At 50.6% G+C, this 21,596-nt stretch overlaps 2 protein-coding genes across 5 annotated transcripts in view; one reads left to right on the top strand and one right to left on the bottom strand.

The window, feature by feature from the left end:
* Window positions 1-13: 13 nt before the first annotated feature.
* UFM1 (ubiquitin fold modifier 1) lies at window positions 14-3,770 on the top strand. The gene is made up of 6 exons (XM_026684722.2): window positions 14-60; window positions 146-202; window positions 791-848; window positions 1,085-1,124; window positions 1,786-1,818; window positions 2,719-3,770. Coding segments are annotated over exons 1-6 (288 nt in total). The 5' UTR covers window positions 14-58; the 3' UTR covers window positions 2,817-3,770.
* A 347-nt stretch (window positions 3,771-4,117) lies between these two features.
* The window catches only part of KANSL3 (KAT8 regulatory NSL complex subunit 3), a 19,860-nt gene continuing 2,381 nt past the window's right edge, over window positions 4,118-21,596 (bottom strand). For 3 of the 4 annotated variants that reach the window (XM_026684718.2, XM_026684717.2, XM_087969563.1), the window contains exons 4-22: window positions 19,985-20,075; window positions 19,577-19,762; window positions 18,265-18,396; window positions 17,367-17,483; window positions 16,413-16,514; window positions 16,208-16,279; window positions 15,171-15,245; window positions 14,594-14,751; window positions 13,688-13,751; window positions 12,999-13,202; window positions 12,208-12,361; window positions 10,275-10,454; window positions 8,555-8,639; window positions 7,654-7,811; window positions 7,152-7,264; window positions 6,414-6,630; window positions 5,875-6,023; window positions 5,452-5,611; window positions 4,118-4,836 (exon numbers count right to left, since the gene is read on the bottom strand). In XM_026684718.2, coding sequence (XP_026540503.2) covers window positions 4,253-4,836; window positions 5,452-5,611; window positions 5,875-6,023; window positions 6,414-6,630; window positions 7,152-7,264; window positions 7,654-7,811; window positions 8,555-8,639; window positions 10,275-10,454; window positions 12,208-12,361; window positions 12,999-13,202; window positions 13,688-13,751; window positions 14,594-14,751; window positions 15,171-15,245; window positions 16,208-16,279; window positions 16,413-16,514; window positions 17,367-17,483; window positions 18,265-18,396; window positions 19,577-19,762; window positions 19,985-20,075 — 3,001 coding nt within the window. In that variant the 3' untranslated portion in view covers window positions 4,118-4,252. The remainder of the gene's footprint in view (window positions 4,837-5,451; window positions 5,612-5,874; window positions 6,024-6,413; window positions 6,631-7,151; window positions 7,265-7,653; window positions 7,812-8,554; window positions 8,640-10,274; window positions 10,455-12,207; window positions 12,362-12,998; window positions 13,203-13,687; window positions 13,752-14,593; window positions 14,752-15,170; window positions 15,246-16,207; window positions 16,280-16,412; window positions 16,515-17,366; window positions 17,484-18,264; window positions 18,397-19,576; window positions 19,763-19,984; window positions 20,076-21,596) is intronic. The other variant, XM_087969564.1, reaches the window with a different exon arrangement.

The following is a 21,596-nucleotide window of genomic DNA, read 5'->3' as shown; positions in this document are numbered from 1 at the left end:
GGAAGTGACGCACGCGGCAGCTCCGGAAGTGGGGTAGCCGGCTGCAAGAGGCCGAACGATGTAAGTGGGGCTGAGCGGCCCTCACCCCCCCGCATCCCCGGTCTCCCCGGCTGCTAACCGCCGCGTCTCCTTCTTCTCCCCGCAGGGCAAAGGTCACCTTCAAGATCACGCTCACTTCGGACCCGCGCCTGCCTTACAAAGTGTGAGTCCCAATGCAACGGCTCGACACGTCACGCCGCGCGCCCGCAGCTCCCATTTGCAACCTGCGGGGGCGCGCGGCGTCATTTCCCCCTCCCCTTCCCCCCCAATGGCCGGTCCCCAAAGGTCGGGGGTCCCCGCTGCTCTGGAGGACCGGCTGCTGTCCCGTGGGGGGTGGGAGGGACGGGGAGCCGAAAGGAAGCCGGTTCCAGGAGGGGGGAGGGGACGAAGACAAAGCCTGGTCAGGTCGTCCGCAGGGTCTCCTGCTTGGGCAGAGGGGTTGGACTAGATGGCCTACAAGGTCCCTTCCAACTCTGAATCTGAACCCTGATGGGAGGCTCCCGGGATCCCCCGCAGTCACCGCCCAGGCCTGGCAGACGTGGCAGGGGAGCCCGGAGGAATCGCTCTTTGCATTCGTGCAGCCCCCAGGGAGCTGAGCTGGGCTTCCTGCCCTAAAATGGAAGGCAAGCCCCCCAAAGCCAGGGGTTAGAGACGGGTGCTGGGACTGGGTTCTTAAAAAAAAGGGGGGGGGGGCTTTGGTGTAGAAATCCGTAGGGGTCACGCATTTTAGAGAACTACCTGTTTTTTGCAGGTTAAGTGTGCCTGAAAACACGCCTTTCACTGCCGTCTTGAAGTTTGCTGCAGAAGAAGTGAGTGGTTTTCAAAACGTCCAGATAGATCCTTTTTTTTGTAGCAACGTCTTGTATAAAAGATACAAAGAGAGAACCTTTTTTATTTGGCAATTTGGAAATGGAATAAAAAGAACAATATAGAACGGGATAGTGTCGCTTTCCTTCTTGCAAAGTAGGAGTGACACGAATAATTTTTTTACCAAGAGGAATGGCACGGGTATTCTTTTAACGTCTTGTATTTCTCTTTAATTTAGTTCAAAGTCCCTGCAGCTACAAGTGCCATTTTAACAAACGGTGAGTTTACATGTGCGTCTCACAGGACTTGGCTCCACTCTGCAAAGGCGCTTTTTCGAAAGGCAGCTGGACTGTTTTTTTCCTTGAGGAAGAAGAAAGTTTTTTCCGCAAGGAAAAAAAAAAGAGTCCAGTTGCGTTTTGCAAAAGCTCCTTCGAGGCAACGATGACCTGGGTGACTAAGAGTCTCCACAGAGATGATTCCACCCTGCAGTGTTTGGGATTCGAGGCAGGAATGCAGCTCCTGTCCATAACGGCTTCGTCTTGTCTTGGATTTGTAGGGCTGCCATCCCGTCTGACCCAGGGAACGGCGGGCTGCTTGAAGGAATTGCAGGCCGAGTCCTCGCGCTCAGCGGCATCTTTTGCCTTTAAAATGCTGCACAGTCCTAGTTCTAAAAATAGCACTGGTGACTTGTTAATGCCCATCCTGTTGAAACCCAGTAACAAGGCTTGTCTACTAGTTTCGGATCCCACGTGGTTAAACCATGCTAGCTTTTGCATAGAGGGCACAATTATACTTTTCTTATTACATTTTTTAATCTCATGAACTGGGCAAGAAAGAACCTGATTTCATCTTTCAGTAAAGACTCCATTTCTTTTCATGGGATCCAGAGGGGAAATTCTGCAGAAGAATCTCACTAACCTCTTTTAATTTCTTCCCCAGATGGAATAGGAATAAACCCTGATCAGACAGCTGGTAAGTGCCTGTAAAATTGAGAGTATTTTGTAATGAATTCTGTCAAGTACAGATGTACTGCTGTAGATATCAAAGAAATGGGCTAGCAAGAAATAGATTTTTCCACCATATCACATCAATAAAGCATGTGGCATCTCCTGACAACTTTTTCCAAACATTTCTGAACACTAATTATGTTAAGACATGAATTGGCAGGTGTTCTAGTGGTGAATGATGACTTCTGCAGTTCAACAGATTCTGGAAAGCTTGAGATTGCTGACCTTTGTGAAAATATGCTCTCCTGAGACATACATAGGAACACAGCTGAGCATTTGCAAGTGTGAAGTATTTTCATCACTCTATGCTTTTACATTATTGCTGCTCTTTTTACAATAAGCTCATAAATTGTGGTTCTGCTAGGTCCAGACAAGCCATTTGGTTAATGTCTGCTTCAGATGTTCTCTGTGTGATCCCTGCAATCTTTTTTTTTATAATTTATGATAAATGATAAAATACTTTACCTTGAATATGACAACATCAAGAGTGTCACTTTTTTAGAAACAGGTTTCGTTTAGATTCTGAAATTTGAAACAAACCTTGTCTCTTACCCAACAGGAGAATATTTTCCCCCCCTAGATCTGCAAAAATGTTTCATGAACAAAGAAAAAGGACTTTGTGATTTCAGATGTCTTGAGTAGGAGTACAGAGTGTGCTATAGTTCCTTACAAAGGTCTGACCTGCAGCCATATTCTCTCTGCTATTCCCTAGTAGCGGAGGAGTAAAACATGCAGATTTTGTTTTTATTTCTTTCCTGCTGAACTTTGCAAAATCATGTTTATGTCTTTTCTAAAACTTTTAATTAAAGCACAAATAAAAACCTCTTGTGTATCCTTGTAGGTAATAATCCTTTTCTTTTTCCAGGGAATGTTTTCCTGAAACATGGCTCAGAATTGCGGATTATTCCCAGAGATCGTGTGGGAAGATACTGGCACATGCAGGGGCCACATACACTTAGATAACAGAACCAGCGGGCAAATACATCAACCAGCATGTCATCCAAGAATTTTGCATACCTTGCATTTCTGTATAAAATCATTGTTACCACAGTGAACTCATGATAAGGAGCCAGAATGTCATTTTTGAACAATTATCTAGAGGAGAATCTCATCACCGCTACCATGTCTGCCTTCTTTTTTTGAAGCCTGTAGGCTTGTTTGCTTTCTGAGTTCCCCAGTTCACTTGGCGCAGACATTGCTACCAAACGGATGGTGTTTCCTGTTTCTTTGAAATGAAATGGAAAGCATTTTCTTGTGTTTACCAGCAGTGGGACAACAGCTACTTTTGCAGCCAAAGCAAAGCAGTTCATTAATACATTGACAAAATATTAATTTGGTTTACACAATGTAATCATGTATTTGAATATTATGAAAAGTATCATGGCACATACCTCCAATGTTTGCTAAAAGTTTGTGTAACTATTAGGAATCCTTTATTACATTCCAAGAAAAAAGGCCATTTAAATAGCATGTTATCATTGTGGATGCTTATATGCTTAAATTGTGCTAATGTTGGTTCCTTGAAATCGTTAAGATTTGTTATGTAATCTATAGTTTCAGGAGAGATGTCTTTATATGGAAATGCATTTTACCACGGATAATAAATTATATTTCCGAGCCCCACTGGCACAAAACATAAAACCTGCTCCCTATTTCATGAGAGTTTTCAAAATGCCAGAGAGGCTCTGGTAGCTGGTTCCCACTAATCTTTAGGCTTGTGTGGGTTCAGATTTAAACCTTTCAATGTGTTTCTTTTATTTTCCCGATTTTTGAGTAAAGTCTGCTGTAGAGCTGCATATTAGCTGATGGGATTTATTGTTAATTGAAAGCCATGAGCATGCTTATAGAGTCCTTACCCCTAACATCACTTGACGTTTTGTTTTTGGAAGTAAAATAAAGTGTCCGTTAGCAACTAAAGCTGTCTTACTGGCTTGTGGGTACTCAAAAAAAGATATCAGGAATATTTCTGCTCACCCTTGAAATACTAAAAGACTGAAGTTTGCAAGCAGATTAACACTGGCTGCTATTGAGCAAGATAAAATTTTTCAACACCCCTCCAATTCATGAGATCCTTTCCATTTATGCCATTTCCCCTAGTTTATTTGGGAAGGGCCTGATGCACTGAATACAGCCTGACCTCACCATAATGAAATGGTTATTATGCCTCCCTTATACACACCGCACGTCCACTCAAGAACTCCAAATAGAAGCCTCTAGTCTGTACTTAATACTTGTGAAAAATAGGCCAGTCCTTTAGAGAGCAATTAAAAGGTGCTACATGCACACAAAAAGTTTATTAAAAGGGTCAAAGAAACCAATAATGTGTCCTCTAGTCATGGAAGCCAGGAATGCTAAGGTGTGCCCCAAATTTTATTTCCCACGGTAAAGCCAAAACGACATCAAATGGTGGGAGGTCCTGGTTTCTGGCTGAGGGCAGCCCCAGCTGCGGGGACGACAGAGGAGCTGGCTAGGTTGCTGCTCAAAGTAATAAGCGTGGTGCCGGCTGCGGAAGGCAACATACCCTGTGGAAGCAAGTGTCTGTTTGTGAGGCTCTCCCGGGTGTGGATGATGGTGCTGCTCTCGTCCATGACAGAAGGCACCCTGCCCAGAGTTTCCATGGTCCCAAGTTCATGCCCCTTGGGCAGGCTCATCTCCCCTCTCGGTCCCAGGCTCCGATCAGCCTTCAAAGCCGTTAGCGTAGAGGTGAGGATCACGGTCTTGGAAGCCGACTGCAGAACGGGCCCCACTTTAGGCTGCCCCAAGCTGCCAGGTGTGCTGCTGGTCGTCGTGGTGGCAAAGGTCACGGCTCCAGGAGGAGAGGAGGAGGAAGTAGAGGAGGCAGCAGCAGCAGCAGCAGCAGTTGTTTGGACAGCTGTGGCTTTCAGGGGGGCAGACGCAGCTTCTGCCATGACGGATTTTGTGAGTGCCGACAGTTTCGCATCTGACATAACGTAGAGGGTCTTCATGGGGCTCGTGGTAGTTACTAGACGAGGAGGACAAAGGAGACGGTTCAACATTCAACCCCTATCATTTTGCTCCTGGCTGAGCATCGTAGGCCTGGGTTCCTCAGAGAAACCTCCACGGACGGATAAAAAGGGTTCTCCAATTCTTACTCTGACCGCTGCTAGCGGCCTTCAACTCAACCAAGCATCCCAACCTGCCTTCCAACAACTGAGTTGTCTTTAGTCTTATAATTTTGATGAACCTGCAAATATGGCAGTGATTCAAGGAAAGTCAGAAAAGTGAACTCTCCAGGATTTGGGGCCTTTTCTTAAGAATGTGCAAAAACAGTACAGAATTGCCAATAAAACCATGTTTAGTGCCAGGCTTCACCCGGGTGATGCTGGCTGCGGTTAACAGAAGCTGGAGGGACACAGTTGGGACGTTGCACACTCGTCATGACAGGTGTAATCTGGGAAGGGGCAGCTGTCAGAACTAAGTTGATGTTGGATCCAATGAGTGTCACATAAACCAGAGATTTAAAATCAGAAGAACCCACCCTTTGTTCTTGGGTGCTATTTAACAGGAGGACAGATAAAATCCCAGGTGGCTTAACCGCAGGAAGGGAAAGCAAGCCAGGACCGTCGCTCTTTCTCACCTACAGCCAGTGATACCGTTGAAGACGGGTGAGACGGAGGGTCAGCAGGGCGTCTCTCGGCACTCTGCGCTTTGTCAAGGTCCAGTTGAGGCAACCGTTTACTGGGAGGCATAGGGCCGGGAGCTGGGCAGGCCAGGTTCCCACCTGCATTATCTGCAACCTGCAAAATGGGACAGGCACAATGAACCGAAAGGGAGGCCAGTAAAACCGTGGTCGGTGCAAAGAACGCCGCGGTGAGCATAAGGCAAGACAAAACACCACATCGCTCTCCATCCCAGCAAGTCGTAGTTAGGAGAGGGAAGTACAGCTCTTCACTGCGTCACCCCATGGCCATCCAGAAGCAGGTCTCCGGGCAGATGCCAATCACCCCTGCCCGGTCCCCTCCAAAGGCAGAATCTCAAATCACCCTGCCTGGCACGTTACCTGGGGCGGCTGCGGTGGGGGAAGCAGCAGCTGCTGCGTCTGCTCCTCCAACTGTGCCTGGGCAGCTGCCACCGTGGTCTGGCTAAGGGTGGCGGCTCGACTGGCCTGTCCCCGGAGGGTCACCGTGATGGTGGTCGGGGCCTTTAAGCCTGGCAATGGGGAGGCAAGAGTTACCGGAGGCCGTTCCAGCAGGGAGCCTGTGGGCCGCTTCCCCCAAGAGCCCCACTGACTGGACAGGAAGGCGATCTGGGTGGGATACTGTCCCAGGCTGGGCCTCCATCCCGAACACCGCCACTGTACCTTGGTTTGTCTCCATGGCCCTCCACAAGGCATGGCTTTTTCTATGGGCGGATCCATATCAAACAACAGCAGGCTGAAAGCTTTGCTGGAGCTGGTCCCGGTTCAGCCCCCAACCCTTCGGCTGCTCCCTTACGCGGATTCCCTTCTCAACTTGTTTGGGTCACGGAGACCCGCCATCCAGTGCCGGCCAGCCCAAGAATAACTTTTCTTTTTGCTCTGCCCCGCAGCTGGGCTCTTACCTGTCCCCTGACCAGAGATGTGAGCCAAGCCAGGGAGGCTGCTTGCCAGTTTGGCCAGCCCCCCATTGGTAAGCAGCTGGTGGATGGTGGTGGGCTTCCCGCTAGCCGAGGCTCCGAGGGATGAGAGAGAGGTGGCTACCGGGATCGTCCGGACAAGGGTGCTTCCACTGGTCGTGATGGCACTCAGGCCCTGGAGGGGTGCTGGAGTCTTCGAGTTCTGCAGGGTGGGAAGGAGAATAGGTCACAACACGTTTTCCTCCAAGAGTGTAAGCGAAAGCGTTTCGTCTGCCCCACGCGGGTCTTCAGGTGCCAAGCAGCCAATTGGCCCAAGAAGCCGTAGACTAGAGGAAGAATAAAAACATTCTCCAGAAGGCGAAGGGGGAATAATTCGCCTCCATCCTTTGCGTAAGCGGAGACTCGTCGCAACGTCCCTAAATCTCACCTTCTCTTCAGCTTCACACTCAGGTTTCCACTTGGTTAAACCTGCACGGCTGAAATCGGACCCTGCCCATTATTTCACGCTCCATTAAAACGCACCTTTCCCAGCTACCGAAAGGGCTGGGGGTGTGCGGGTAAATGCTTAAGGCCCCAAACCAGCTCGCATTGCCACCGCCCCGCTGCTGCAGCTGAGCTCTGCTCTCACCCAGCTTACAAAATTCCAGAACCTTTAAGACTGGGCGCCTCCTGCCGGTTGGCCTGAGCTGCTGCCCTTGGGCCCGGGCCACCTCCACTGCTTACCTGTGCCAAGGACCCAGCAGCGGCAACACCGGCTGGAAGAGCAGCGGGCTTGGTGTTGATGTCCTGCAGACTGAAGCTCAAGCCTTGCAGAAGGCTGCTGGCTGAAGCGGCCCCTGAAAAGAAGGAGGAGAGAGAAGCTGCAGCCCAGGACCGCCAGGTGCTCCTCTAGGCACGGCCCCCCCAGGACAGCCTGCCGGCCCATTCATTGGCATTGCACATGGGGGGCAGCTTCACACTTGCTCTGGAGTCCCTCTGAAAGGGAATCGGAGCTTCTACAAAAGCTGCTACCTTTGCCCTTGTTTCCATTTGAGTTGAGTTATAGACACGATACAGTTAAGAGAGAGAGACTAGGAGAGGCGTCTGCTCCCCTGGGACTATGCCAGGAATGCCGCCCTGGCCAAGCGGTCTCCAAATCTGGCTAAAGACAAGGAAGCCTTCCCACACACACACACCACCCTCTGAGGGCTGCCTTTCCCTGGCAGAATCACCGCCTGCCGCTTACCTGGGAGCGCACCGGCAGATTGGGCCTGCAAGCAGGAGGTGCCACTGGCCACCAGTCTGTTCTGCAGAGCGTGGAAAGCACTGGGAGCTGTGCTGCTCGGGATCGTAACAGAGGGTGTGGAACTGATGGAGGAGGGGCCGTCTGTGGCAGGACTCGGCCTAGGAAACGGAAACGCAGTGACTGGGCTTCGTCTGAGGCAGCTCAGCTGGGTGGGTGAGGCACACAGACCTCCTGGCACAAAGGAGCTGTTGGCCTCGGCAGCTGTGGGGCTGCTTGCACACAAAATACTCCCCGAGTCTCAGCTGGCCTGCATAGAGCACCTGCTCTCGGTTACACACCGGCCTTCTCTTGGTGCGGCTGGATTGCAGCATTTCTTCTGATAAGTTCCAGTGTGGACACAATTGACACATGACACACACACCTCTCTCAAAAACAAGAGTTTTGCTAGATCAGGCCAATGCCCCGTTAAAAAGAGGCAGACATTGTCCTCCATCCTCACGAGTGGTGCGGTGGCCTCGAGGTGGAGCTCCCGCCTCACAATCAGGAGGCAGATATTTCCCTCGCTCTGGGCACACTGAGAATCTATCTGCCTGAATAAAACTCCACACTGGTGACAGGAAGGGCATCTGGCCAGGAAGCACTCAGCTCCATTCAGTTGCCCAGGCTCCACCGGGCAAAGGATGACGGGGTCATTAAAAGGAGATGAACGTCATCCATCCTCCTCACAAGTCCCTGCTGAAGCTTTGCCCCCAGGGAAGAAAGGCTATCCGGTGACTGTTCCGTGGGGTCTATTGCTTCTCATCCGAAGGCAGCATAAAGGAGCCGCCCAGAGCGAGTGGAGGCTTTTCTCCTTTTAAAGTCATCTAAACCAGGAATCTGGGCTGTGCCTGCAGATACTCACGTCGAAGTGGCCAGAAATCCTGTCCCCTCCTTTGTGCCAGCCATCGTCTGCCCCAAAGTCACCGCGACAGGCTTTCCTGCAGCTACTGCAAAATGAAAAATAGAGATGAAGAAGAATCAGGTAACCCTAACGTACAAAATCAGCCTCGTTCTAACAACGTGTACAAAGGATTGAGAAAAAAAAAATCCTATGTTCCTCTTGCAGGTCATAAATTGGCGCAACTGTGAAAAAGATGCAAAACACCACAATACCGTGTTGCTCACCCAAAGTCCAGCCTTTACACAGTATGCAAGAAATCAAACGAAGCTCCGCCCCTGCCTTCCTAAATGAGATACAGCTGCTCTACTAACTATCGCTTCTTCCAGATTCCTTCTCTACCCAAACACCTCTTCTCATCAGTCAGTCACTCACAGCAGGACTTATCTTAATCGTTTTACTTGGTCAGCATTCTCCTAAAATATTTATAAAATACACAGGAACAGAAATGAGTTAAAATTATGTATTTATTGCAGTGTTTGGATACAAATAAAAAAAATGGTCTTGCTCATTCCTCCTGTCCACGTATGGTAAGAGGGAATTCTTGTTTGGTTCAAGTTTACTTCTGCATTTCATTATTTTCTGTAAAGAGAAATAAAGTTTGGATAATTACATTTTAAAAAAAAACCTGAGACTTTCAAAGCTGATAAATTTATGCTTCAATGACCGAATACAAATGAGTTAATTTGTATGGTTGAAAAAAAAAAGTCTATCGTTAAATATTTTAGTATTCAGGCAGATTTTCGAAAGTATAATGTTGTCCAGCTTTGGAAGTCTCCGGGCCCCAGAGTGCTGAGGCCGCTTTATTCAGTCCTGCTCCACATGAAGGGCTGCTGTAGAAGGGCGGGAAGAAGCCCAGAGCCTTAACCTCACTCAGGACGACCCTTCGGTCTGCAACGGCTCCTGCTGTGACCACACCCAAAAGCAGGTTATGCAGAAAAGGCTGACTAAAACAAAGGCCTTTTCCCAATGCGAAAGGCTGAGCGTGTGTCCATGGAAGCGCTGGCCCTTCTAAAGAGAATACTTGGGAGGGCAATGCTGGCACGTTCCTTTTGGGGAGCCATGCAAGGACACGGCTGAAAGTCGACTAGACCCCTCAATCCGAGTGTTTAAAAACCTAGGCAGGTTCCGTGAAGTTTCCTTCTGCTATCCGTCAAGTACCTTCGCTACGCGATGAAATGCAACTCACAAAACACAAAGCATTTCGCTAAACAAATCATGGGAGAGGATAATGGGGTTCAGCAGCATCTTCTAGAACCAGGGAAGACCTTTTCTGAGCCATGACCTGCTTCTCGTCGATCAAAATTCACAAAAACCTTCTGTTTTGCAACGCCTAACGCCACCTGTCCCCTTGTCTCTGTAATGAGCTGTATGGTTACATTTACGTCTCACAAACCACAGCAACACACTTCACACCCACAAAATCAAAACCGCAGCTAAGAAATGTCACAAGCTGCCATGCTAAAATATTCTTTAGAACAAGCTCACCACCCAGTCTCCGCAGGCTGGAAAATGCAGGATTTCAGGAGATTCCCATCCCAGATAGGAATCCAGCCCCCAGACCAAACACGCTTGGCTCACAGTGGACCAGAACAAAGGAAAACCTGGGATAGCAGGGACAACATCTTCTGCACTGCGCGTCTCCAGGTAGGGGTAAGACGTGGCTCCGGGCCTCAGGACTCACTTTCTGGCGGTCCATCCAAGGAGGTGCCATTTCCGGAGCCAGCAGCTTCTCCGTGAGAGACGATAGTCACCTTAATTTTGGCTCGCTTGGAAGATTTGATGCCGTGGGTGGGGCTGGAGGCCTGGTGCCTCTTGAGTTGCCTCCGAAGCTCTTCTTTCTCCCCGGCGTCCGGGGACAGCTCTGAGGAGAGAAGGATACGGGGGGAGGACTGAACAGGTGTGCACCCAGAGGTGTATGCCCTTGGCCCATCGGCGGCTTTCTAGATGCCGCTTGCACAAGGAAGCCCCAGGACTCCTCATCTCTGCCTGCAGAATCTCTGCAGCTTTCAGCGAGGAGATCGGTTACATGAGCCACAACTTTCTGGCCAGGGCTCTCTTACAATGAAGGGTAGAGACGGAAGGTCCACACCCAGAGAGGCTCGTGACGAGCAGGTCAGGTCCCACCACAGACCACTACACCCTGGAGCGATGGACTTCAAATAGCTCATTCTTAGAGCCCAATCCTAACCTATTTCTAACAAAACGTCTAGGATTCTTTCTTGCCTTCAAAGCACAAGTAACTCTTATGATGGGTTAATAATATAGTAACTGGGTTAATAATAAAGGGAAGACCCATTCCAAAGATTTAAAGTTATTCTGTAATCAGAAATCAAAGCTCTCGCCCAAGTAGATCAAACTTGTATGGACTCAGGATGACTGAAATCAAATCTAGCCACAACCAGCATCCTTCCGTGCTTTTTCAGAACCTCCTACCACTTTCTCAGAGGGGAGCTGCACTGAACTCCATTATTTGTCCTTCAGTAGACCTGGTTTGGAGTGTGTTATTTATGGTTCTGCCTCTCATGCAAACAAAATCTAGAGGCTTGAACAAGTGTACATATTGCATTTGTAAGTGACTGAGGTTTAAAACAAAACAAATGCTTAGATATCCATCTGAAACTAACAGAATAGAGTAGCCGGAAAAACACTCTGGCCCACAAGGGGACTAATGAGAAAAAGAGGCAATGAATTACAGGTAACGTTCGACTTGGGACCGTAACTGAGCCTGGAATTAGGGCTATAAATTGTGACAGTCATTAAGCAGGTCACTATATGATTGTAGCTCATTTTACAATCTTTTTGGAAGTGGCTGTTAAACAAATACAGGGCTTGTTAAATGAATGCCGTGACTGTTAAGCAAACATGGCGTAGTTCAAGAAGCTCATTATACCCAATGGCATTTCTGTGTTGGAAACCAGCAAAATGTCCATTTCTGGCAAAAGAAAACACCCCACCAAACACCCTAGTCGTGTGACTGTGAGGAACTGCAAACAGCCATAAAGGCAGGCTGGTCGCCAAGCACCCAAGATGTGATTCCCTGACCGGCCGGGGCGGGAGAGGGGGGAGGGAGCAGCTGTTCTGGGTTGCAAGCAACTCTGGGACGGTTTTCACTTAGTGACTGCTAGTCATGTAAGAGCTGTATGTAACTCCTGGGTTTCCCACTAAAGAGTGATTCCACGTCCTGGGAGAAGTTTCAGCATCCCCCTCATCCCTAAAGAATTCTGATCGTGTTTAGCCAAAGGTTCCCCGTCTTGTTGAGCGTACAATTGAACGGATTCTGCTCATTTGGGAAGTCTTCTTCCTCTTCATCCTCATCATCTTCATGCCTCTCACCACACTAACAACCTTTTGCCATGTTCAGAGAAAAAGCAGAGCAGCAGAGCAGGCCCAGCTCTGCCCCATAGCAGCCGGTGAAGGGAATCCATGGGGGGGGGGGCAGCTACTCTCTCCGGGCTCCACTTGCTCAGGCCAACATCCCAGAGGGGGCCTTTGGCTCTGCCTACCGTAGTTTGTCACCTGGCCTCTGCTCCCAAGCTGTCACTGGTATCCCCCCGGAGGAAAAAGCCACCTGGAGGTGGCCCATCCGCAGCACCACCACAGGGGCTCGGCCTTACCTGAGGCTTGCCTGTACATCACCGCTCCTTCCATCCGCTGCACAGACCTTTTCAGCAACTGGCTGGCACCAACCTGGCTGGACTTTTGAAGCGAAGCCACGGCCATTTTCGCCTTGGGGCTGGAGGTGGGGCTGCTGGAGACACTGGAGAATTCCTAAGAGGAGAGAGCGAGAACTTCCGGTCGGAAAGAGACCTGGCGGCACGCGGAGAAGGACTCACCCCCAACCCGGCCCTTCTGTCCGTCTCCCAGCCTTGCTCCTCCAGCCGCGTCCCACAGAGGGGCAACACGGAAGGGCAGCAGTGCTCAGCGAGCACCTTCCCGAGGGCAGCTTGACGGCCAAGCCAGGCGGTGGCCCCGCAGGGAAAAGGCTGAGATTGGTCTTCCTTGCCTGGAAATGCTTTGCTTTCCCAGCTTCATTATTGCCCATATATAACGCTTGACTGGGTTTTTCCATCTCCAGGCAACCTGCAAGGAACTCAGAATGGGATCCTCTCCAAGTAAAAGCTGCAGGAAAGCCACCCTGCGCGGTCGGAGGTCTCCAAACTCGGCCGCTTTAAGACACCCGGACTTCAACTGCCCACACGTCTTAAAGTGGGCAAGTCTGGGGACCCCTGTCAGCTATAGATCCCACCCCAAATGTACAGAATCCCGGCTGCAGCCGATGGGATGCCTCTGCTCCAGGAACTCGAACGCCAGCTCTCTCTTCTACCCAGCCTTGGCTCGGGGCCTGGGGTGGGGAGGGACATTCCTTTGCCCTCCCTCCCCGAGTGCCCTCGGCTACTTCCCTCACCTCTGACCCAGAAGGTGAAGCCGGGATTTTGGCGGCCGGAGAGGCCGGCCGGCTGTTCCTGTCGGGCAGGTCGAAGGAGAGATCCCGCCTCGCCGCCTCCCGGGCGGTTCTCTTCTTCTTCTCCATGTCCAGCTCCCGAGGATCAGGGCCGGTGTGGCTGTCGGCTCGGGTGAGCACCCCCGTCAGAAAGTCAGCGATCTCGTCCTGCAGAGGGAGGGAAGAAGCAGCCGCGTCTCTGCACAGGCTCTAAAGGACAGGCAGTCCTCGGCCACCAACGAGCCCGGGATTTACGTCGCTAAGTGGAACGTCCGTTAAGTGAACTTTGGCCCCCTTTCTTGCCACAGTTATCGAGTGAATCTGGTGTCCCCAGCCGATCTTGCTGATCCGAAAGGCGCAAAAGGGGCATGTTGCAACCGTCGTAAGTACAAGTCAATTGCCAGACCTCTGAGTTTTGAGGACCATGAGGATGCTACCCATGTGAAAAATGTCATAAAACGAACTGCTGTAAGTCGAGGGCTGCCTGCAGAGGTGATCCTGCAAAGCCAGCCCTTCAGTGAGATCTCCCTGCCAGTCCAAGGTGTCCCCAAAAGAGGAGAGGCAGTTCTGGGGGGTCCCAGAAGAAGAAATGGGGGATAAAGTTCAAGCCACGGGGGACCCCACCCTGGCAGAGAAGAGGCAGCTGCTCTCACCTGGATGCACCTGTCCACCATGCTTTGGGTCAAGCCTTCCGACTTCTTTTTGGCTTTGCTTATCCTGTTAAAAAATAAACAGCTTGTCAACATCCAAAGGATGTTGTCCCTTCCCTTCACCTGCCAGCCCTTCCAGGTAGACTAAGTCATGAAAACGAAAACACACACAAGCAGGACTCCTCCTCCTCCTCCTGGTCACTTCCAACAGCAGGACCTCCCTCCTCCTTACAACGCAGGGGGTGGGGTGGCCAATCCAGGCTACATTTGGCCACCTTCAAAGCTCTCCGCTCTCCCTTCTCCCTCCTCAGAACTTTTCAGCATCAGAAAGCCGAAACAGCCGGGGACAACTCAGGCAGCCATTTCCCTCAACTTGGCAGGTGGTTCTTGCCTGCATGCGCACAGATCCGTGTGCACCACACCAACAACACAAAAGCTATTTTTTTCCCCAAAGAAATTGGCATTGCAGAAACTTATTATTTTCAGCTTTCAACTGTTTTCAGTTGGGTTCAGACTGCCTGCCCTTCATATATATGTACATAGGTAAATACATACATTTACTCATTTATTAATTATAACCTTTATTGGCTGCCCATCTTACCATAGCGTAATTCTGCGCGGCTTACACTCACACACAGAGTTAAAACATAAAAGTTACAATCGGACATTGAAGCCAAGGACGCCTAGGGAGGATGGAGGCAAGAGGGGTCTGGGGGTGAAGGTGGGATCTATTGTTATTCAATCGTCCACCTCCATCTTCTTGTAAGCTCCATTCCTCCTCATTTATTCCCCCAAATATCCGGCCTTGAAGTAAGGCCGGAGAGCTCAGGAAGACCCCCCCAGCCTTCTTCAGGAGGGCCCTTCCTGTGCCTGCCACTCAGAGAAAAGGGGTGTGGTGTGCTCCCCCACCTGAGGTTGTCGTCGGCCCCTCCTACCACTACCAGGCTGTTTTCCGCCCGCAGCTTCTCCCGGAAATCCTCGATGGCTTCCGTGTTGCACTGGAGAGCGTTCTGGCCAATCACGAAGAGAACCGGCGCCTTCATGTCCAGAAGAGGGTCGTCGACATCCTGCGCCCCAAGACAAAAGTTTTCGGAAGTTGTTGCAGTGGAGAGAGAGCATTTCACAGCCAATGTGAGAGATGCTGTCGTTCTCCCACTGAAAGCAAGAGGAGGAGGGAGTGGGGGAAGAGGATGAGACGGCCAGGGAGCACCACGGACGCAGCGGGCAGGCGTCTGGGCAGCCTTGGGGAGACAATGGAGAATGGGGGGTGGGTGGGGGTGGCATGCTGTGGTCCACGGGGTCGCAAACAGCTTAGCAACTTTAACAACAAGAAATAATCTTCTTAGTATTGCCCTGATGAAAGAAGGGAGACCACCTGCAGAATGTTTCAGTGCAAAGCTGGCAATAAAATAAAACAGCAAGATGAAGAAGGCGATTAAAACCAGAAATCAAGAACGTTCTTCCCAGCGCCCCATTTCATTCTTACCCCTCTGGGTCCGTCTATTGTCAAGAGAGGGAATCCGAGGCACACAACTGCCGCCACGTCTTCCATCACGGACACCTGGATGGGGAAACAAAAGGGGCCACAGGTGAGCCTGCAGGCCCACAAGCTCTGGACCAGGTGAGGCCAGCACAGCCACCTTGGCTCCTGCAACTAAAGAAATGGCTGTTTTGCCTCCGGAGGAAAACCAGGGAGCAAATTCGGTGGGGGGCTGAGATGCTCACGGAGGAGGAGGGCCTGTCGATTCCTTAGGGAGGTGCCCTAAGCTCACCTATAGGCTGGTTTGGCCTGCCAGGTATATACACTGTGCCTCTCAGGGGAAGAGGCAACGGCTGCCGCAGCTGGAGAGAAACCACTTTTGTAGTTCACAAAAGGCCTAAAGGCTCCCACCCCCCCATTGGCGTTTTGTATCACAATAGCCATGGGGCAACAAGAGAAAAAGCAACGGCAAGTAGCCCTTGACCCGAGGGCAATTTGTTCCAAGTGAGGAAGCCGGTGGGGAGGCTGGCAGGGAAGGCCGCCCATCGCTGCAGTGAGTTCCCCCCACCCAAGACTCTCCTTCGCCTCCCTGCGCCTGTGCTGCAGCCGCCCGCCTGCCCTGCCCTGCCCTGCCTGCCCACCCGCCTGCCCTGCCTGCCTGCCTGCGGGCCTGGGGTTTGCCACTTTCTGCGGCTTCTCCACTAACTTTGGTGGTGGGAAGCTGGCCTCGCCTAATGACCGTGGAATTTAGTTACTGACAACAGTCATTAACTGAGGACTGCCTTCTTGGCCTGATGTGCCTTAAAATGCCTCAATCAGAGTAATCCCTTGCACCATGAAGTCTTTGGGGCAGCACGCAAGCCCGTTTTGTCCTGAGATCAATCATTCTGAAAGCTCACTTGATAACATGATGGTTAATATAACGGCCCCCTGAGTAATTCAGCAACGTTTTCCAGAGGGGCCTCTGTCCTACCTCCTAATGTTTACGTCAGGACAGAGTGACCGGCCTTGGGACCGAAGGACGGGGGAGGAAAGAGACTTACGTGGCAGGCCAGCAGAGCCCCCGTGTTCCATCCAATCAGGATGACTGGCTTGTGAGAGAAATGGTTGTGGATCTGGCGGGAGAGAGAGAGAGAAGCCAAACCATTGGGCCTCTTTAGAAGATCACAGCTAGCAGCTTATTTTGAACCACCAAATGAAGGAGGGCCAAGGGAATTGATCTGGATTCACACAGGGCGCCTGCCTCACCTCCATCACTTTGCCTCTCATGGCGCCAATCATATGTTCTAGGCACTGCAACACCCCAACTCCGCTGCCGTTGTTCATTAAGTGGGTAGTGACTGGGATCACCTGGTAGCCGGAAAGAAGAAGCCACAGTCAGACTCGAGCCGCCATGTTCCACTGCCACAAGGCCCTAAAGAGGCGGCTGTGTTGTTATCATTCTCATCTCTCTTCCAAGCATCCTTGGGACTGAGAATTCCCGCCCTGGCTGGAGCATGCGCAACGGCTGCAATACTGGTTGTTTCTGTTCCCTTTCTAATCTCGCCTGCCAATTGTTTGTTTTGGACTTTCTGGTGTTTTTTCTTTTCTTTTTTTAATTGTTAGCCCCCCAGAGCCACTTGTTTGTGACGGGTGGACAAATACGTTGAAGCAAATAAATATGTAGTATTGATGAATACTGTATTAATTATAAATACGTCAGGGGCCCTGCAGTAGCCCCAAAGCAGGAATGGCTCTCATAAGGGTTTCCTGGTTTAGGGGTGAGAAAAACTGACACCCCAGGTGAATTTGTGCCAAGCTGCCCCCCTGCTGGGCCAGCTTCCGACCTCTGCGTTTCTGACGCTCTTTGCTTGTGCAAGTTTAGCTCAGGCTGGAAGACAGAAAGTTATATCTGAGAGGAAGAAAAACCAGAGCGTCCCCAGAAGGAGAAAAGCTGCACGGGCATCCAGCACAGAAACAACCAGGGCTGCGCTGAGTTATGTCGCCGCTGGAGGCCAAAGTCAGGCTGACGGATTCTTGCTCCGCCTTCACACACCTCCAGGATAGCAGGTGAATTGGGGGGAGAAGGGGGAGAGAAGGCAAGCGGCCCCCGCAGTCTCAGATGCAAACCTAGCGGCTGCTTTCCCTGCCTCCCCACCCTTGCCAACCGAGGTCTGCGCCTTAACCAAGGACTCGGCTTCAGGGCGCCAAAATGGTGCAAACCTTTCCCAGGCACGAGAGTTGCGACTGCCAGAACCGATGCCGCCGAGAAGTGGGGAACATGGAATTGGAGGGTCCAGACGATGCCAGTAGGATGAGGGGAGAGCCGGGCAACTTGCTCTGGAGAGGAGAGAAAAACCCCATAGATCCAAGAGACCCCGTGGCTTAAACACGCCCGGAGTCTGTTCTTTGAGCCGTTTCCAGCTCAGGCGCTGCCTCTAGGGATTCCGTTTCTCAGCCTCATTGCAGGCTTGGGGAGAAAACTTTTTCCAAGCATTAAATTGGCTTCCCAGGAGGTTTGCCCAGAGAAATGGCTGAGTGGGTGCAGGCGAGCATTTCTTCGGCCTCCTTGAATCCCAACTCACGTCAGCCTCTGCAGTTTCCTTCCCAGAGGAAGCCTCTCTTGCGCCTGTCGATCAACACTCCTCTGTTGACCATTGAAGGACACAGCAGAAGACAGCCTTCTGGATCAGGGGTTTCCAACCTCGGCCCCTTTAAGACCTGTGGATTTCAACTCCCAGAGTTCCTCCTCCAGTCGTGTTAGCTCAGGAACTCTGGGCGTTGAAGCCCACAAGTCTTAAAAGTGGCCGAGGTTGGAAACCCCTGATCTAGAACAGTGACTAGAGTCCTGGGCTTCTGCTGACCACCAATCTGACCCAAAGGAAACAGGGCATGCCAAAACGGGTGTAAAGCTGCCAGAGCATATTGGTATGGAAGGGCCTTTTATTTTTAACCTTGTCTCTGTTGTTAAGAACAACGCGGAACTGATTCTTGCTTGGTTTGTATGCTTGCCCACACGGGAGCCCTTGTCTGGACAGGACGGTTCGTCTTGTCCCGAGTGGTTTATTCATAACGGCGTCACTTGGCTCCCTCCTTTTCTTAAGGCCTCTTGCGCACTTACTGGCTTGTTATGGGAAAGGACGCCGATGGCTGGATCCCAGGGCCTCTTCAGCAAGAGGGACAAGGCCTCGGCACCGGCTGCGCCAGTCTTTGCCGTTGAAGATAGCAGCATCCGGTCAATCAGGGAGGGAATCTGAAACCCAGCAACAAGACAGGTGGTGGAGGCCCAGAACCTTCTCTGGACCCCCTGCTCTTGACTCTGCTGGCACCCATCGCCCTCTCCTTAGTCTCAAGCATCATTCTTATGTGCGGCCAAATGGGAAAAACAGAACAAAACCCGCCCCTCTTAGAAGGAAGGAAGTTCATTCTCTGGAACAAACCATTCTCCACCGGCTCTTGTGAGGACACCAGTCCTCCTTTTGGGGGGGGGGGGGTAGGGGGGGTATTTCATATACACCAGGGGTGTCCAACCTTGGCAACTTTAAGACTTGTGGACTTCAACTCCCAGAGTTCCTCAGCCAGCTATGCTGATATACACGTAACACCCTCCCGTTGGTCTCTCCTCCTCCTCCTCCATGTTACAATGCAAAAAATGCAATCCAGGCAGTCCTCGACTTACAACAGTTCATTTCATGACCGTTCAAAGATTCAACGGCATGAAAAAAGTGATTTACGATCATTTTTCACACCGATGACCTTTGCAGCCCCAGGATCAGGTGATCGGAATCCAGATGCTCGGCGAGTGGTTCACGCTTACGGCCGTTGCTCTTTCCCAAGGTCCCCCGATTCCCCCCCCCCCTTTGGCGAACTGCCGACAAGCAAAGTCAACGGGGAAATCCAGATGACTGAACAACGGTGTTACGAGCTTATCAACTGCAGGGACTCACTTAACAGCGGTGGCAAGAAAGGTCGTAAAATGGGGCAAAGCTCACTTAACAAATGTCTCGCTTAACAACAGAAATTTTGGGCTCTCAATGAAGGCTGTCAATTGAGGACTACCTGTACAATGTCAGAACTGGCACCCTGGGTTCTTCTGCCGAAAAGGAGAGGATTTCCTATACAGCAGCGGGGCGGGGGTCCTGCTCAAGGCCTGGGGGCCGGCCCACAGGGTCAGTTGGCCCACAGTCCTTCCCAGCTGCCTTTTCCCTGGCAGAGGGTGGCAGGCGGCCATCACAGCCGGAAATGGAGCTTGGGAGCCTGTTTAGTGACCTCGAGCTGGTCATGCCCCCCCCCATCCCGCTGAGGTCAAACACAACCTGGTGCGGCCCTCCATGGAATCGAGCTTGACGCCCCTGCTCCACAGGGGGGACCCCTGGAATCCAAGGCCTGGAAGAAGGCCCCCCCTTCTCCCCGCTTCCAAGCCCTTCGCTCACCTTTCCCTTGAGGGTCTGCAGGGCGTCCAGATACGCAGCCAGCATGGGCAGGCTGAGGGTTTCTACCAGAGTGGAGTGGAGCCACTGGATCAGCTTGGCATCCCAACTGATGCTTGCCAAAGCCTGCCGGACACGCCGAGCGCATTTGTCCACCGCTATTCTTCGGAGCACGGGCTCATTGCAGGCCTTGCGGGAAGCAACCAAGGAAGGAAGGGGGAAAAAAAAGAGAGTCCTCACTAAGTTAATGGCATCGCAGCCCTTCTTGTCAAGCTTGGGGGTGAACCAGGAGCACCCAGATCCAACCGGATAAAAGGCAGGGATGAAGAGAAAATAGGGAGGAGAACAACACTTCAGATTCTGGCGTGTTCCAGCATGACGGAGCAGCCGCAAGAGCCAGGAGATCCTTACCCCTTCGTTAGCTAATCGGGCCAGCCGGTCAGACTGCAAGGCTTTGAGGATCTTGTTGAACAGCTTGTTTTGGGCCATTGTCCAGCCTGATCTGTAAAGGAAAGACTCCCTTATAAAGTCCAGCTGCTGACAAAATCAGGAGTGCATGAGACCTTTCTAGCTCAGGCTTGCGTCAGACTAACAGAGAATCTACTTCTGTCCTCGCTTTTTGCAGGCAAAGACAAGGAAGGGAACAGGAAGGTTACCCCCTCAAATCGCCAAGGTTTGCTGTGCATCTAAACATGGAGAATTAGGATTCATTTAAACCTGGAGTGAGCTCTACTGCCTCGAGGCAATTGCTGGCACCTTGAGAAAGTGACCGCCATGCTCCCGTGGCCCTTTCCCAACTGGAAGATAGGCCTGGGCCTACCAAGTGGAAGGGGAGCTCAAAGTGTTGGTTCCTAAAGCCGCAGCGTCCTCTTCGCAGCACGTGGGGGTTTGTGCACGGATGCCTCCCACCCTGGAGGAAGCCCACAGCCGTGCCCGTGCCGTGGCAATGAAGAGTTTTCCATTTAAATATCAGAAGTAAACTGAAGAGTAGTTTTCTCCAGAGTAGCACAGCTGCATTAAGTTGTACCGATCCTTTTAGTACAACAGTACCTCATATTTCTTCTTCCATGGAAGTAACTCTATAGACAGATTTAATCATAGTTTCCACCTAGACCAGGCCAAGTCCAAAAACACTGGGGAATATCTAGAAGCCTGGCACTCTGACAAATCAGCCATCAATAACATTAACAACATCTATAGGCTATTAGACTTTCTACTATCGATCTCACCCCTTTCCTAAGAGGTGTCTGTAGGGGGCGGGCATAAGCGCCCCAACGTGCCTACCGTCCTTGTCCTATTGTTTCTTTTATTTTTCTTATATGCATCCATGTATTCATAACTATGTTTTTACTTATACCTATTATCTTGTAATCAATTGACAAACCAAATAAATAAATAAATAAAATAAAATAAACTATGCAAAAGAAAAAAATCAACCAGCCCAAAAGAGAACAAAGATTCCTCTCAACCGGTAATCAGCACCCAGATCAGTATAGATTAACTCCAAAGTCAACTTCAGACCAACGATCAAGTAAACAACACCCCAATCAAGAAACTGCCAAAGAGCCATTAGTAAACAGCCAAAGAAAGAATCCCTAAGACCGTCCCCACCCACCACAGACAGGCAAAACACCGGAATATAAAAGGACAGCAAACATCACTCCTTACTAGCATTGATCATGTAACCTAGTTTGGGTTATAAAACAAGAAAAGTTTTATTTTGCAAGAAAACAAGCAAGCTCAGAGAGCACCAAGGACCCCTCACTACACATTATCAGTATAGTGTCATTTAAATAATAAGCAAAGTTATATTTATCACAGTCATCATTATAATAAAACATGAATCATTAACATGATTAGAACTATGCATAGTTCAGAGTATAATCTGAGATGACTAGAAGCATCTTTTGAAATTCAAAATAAATTTACACCTCTAATATTGTATGTCCCCAAATTATACTCAGATCAGAAACACCATCATCAAGATAGAGGCCACATCAGCAGTTCTAAGGGCTTTCTTCCT

This window comes from Notechis scutatus, chromosome 7 (assembly GCF_049901735.1).
Source record: "Notechis scutatus isolate UNSWTSFEM ecotype Mainland chromosome 7, rNotScu1.2, whole genome shotgun sequence".
Lineage (NCBI taxonomy): Eukaryota > Metazoa > Chordata > Lepidosauria > Squamata > Elapidae > Notechis > Notechis scutatus.
This window is presented reverse-complemented; position numbering and strand designations above follow the sequence as displayed.

Coding starts and splice junctions, on each gene's coding strand:
- UFM1 (XM_026684722.2), top strand. Junction 1,125..1,785: donor AAGTGCCATTTTAACAAACG/GTGAGTTTACAT, acceptor TTTCTTCCCCAG/ATGGAATAGGAATAAACCCT. Junction 1,819..2,718: donor AAACCCTGATCAGACAGCTG/GTAAGTGCCTGT, acceptor TTCTTTTTCCAG/GGAATGTTTTCCTGAAACAT.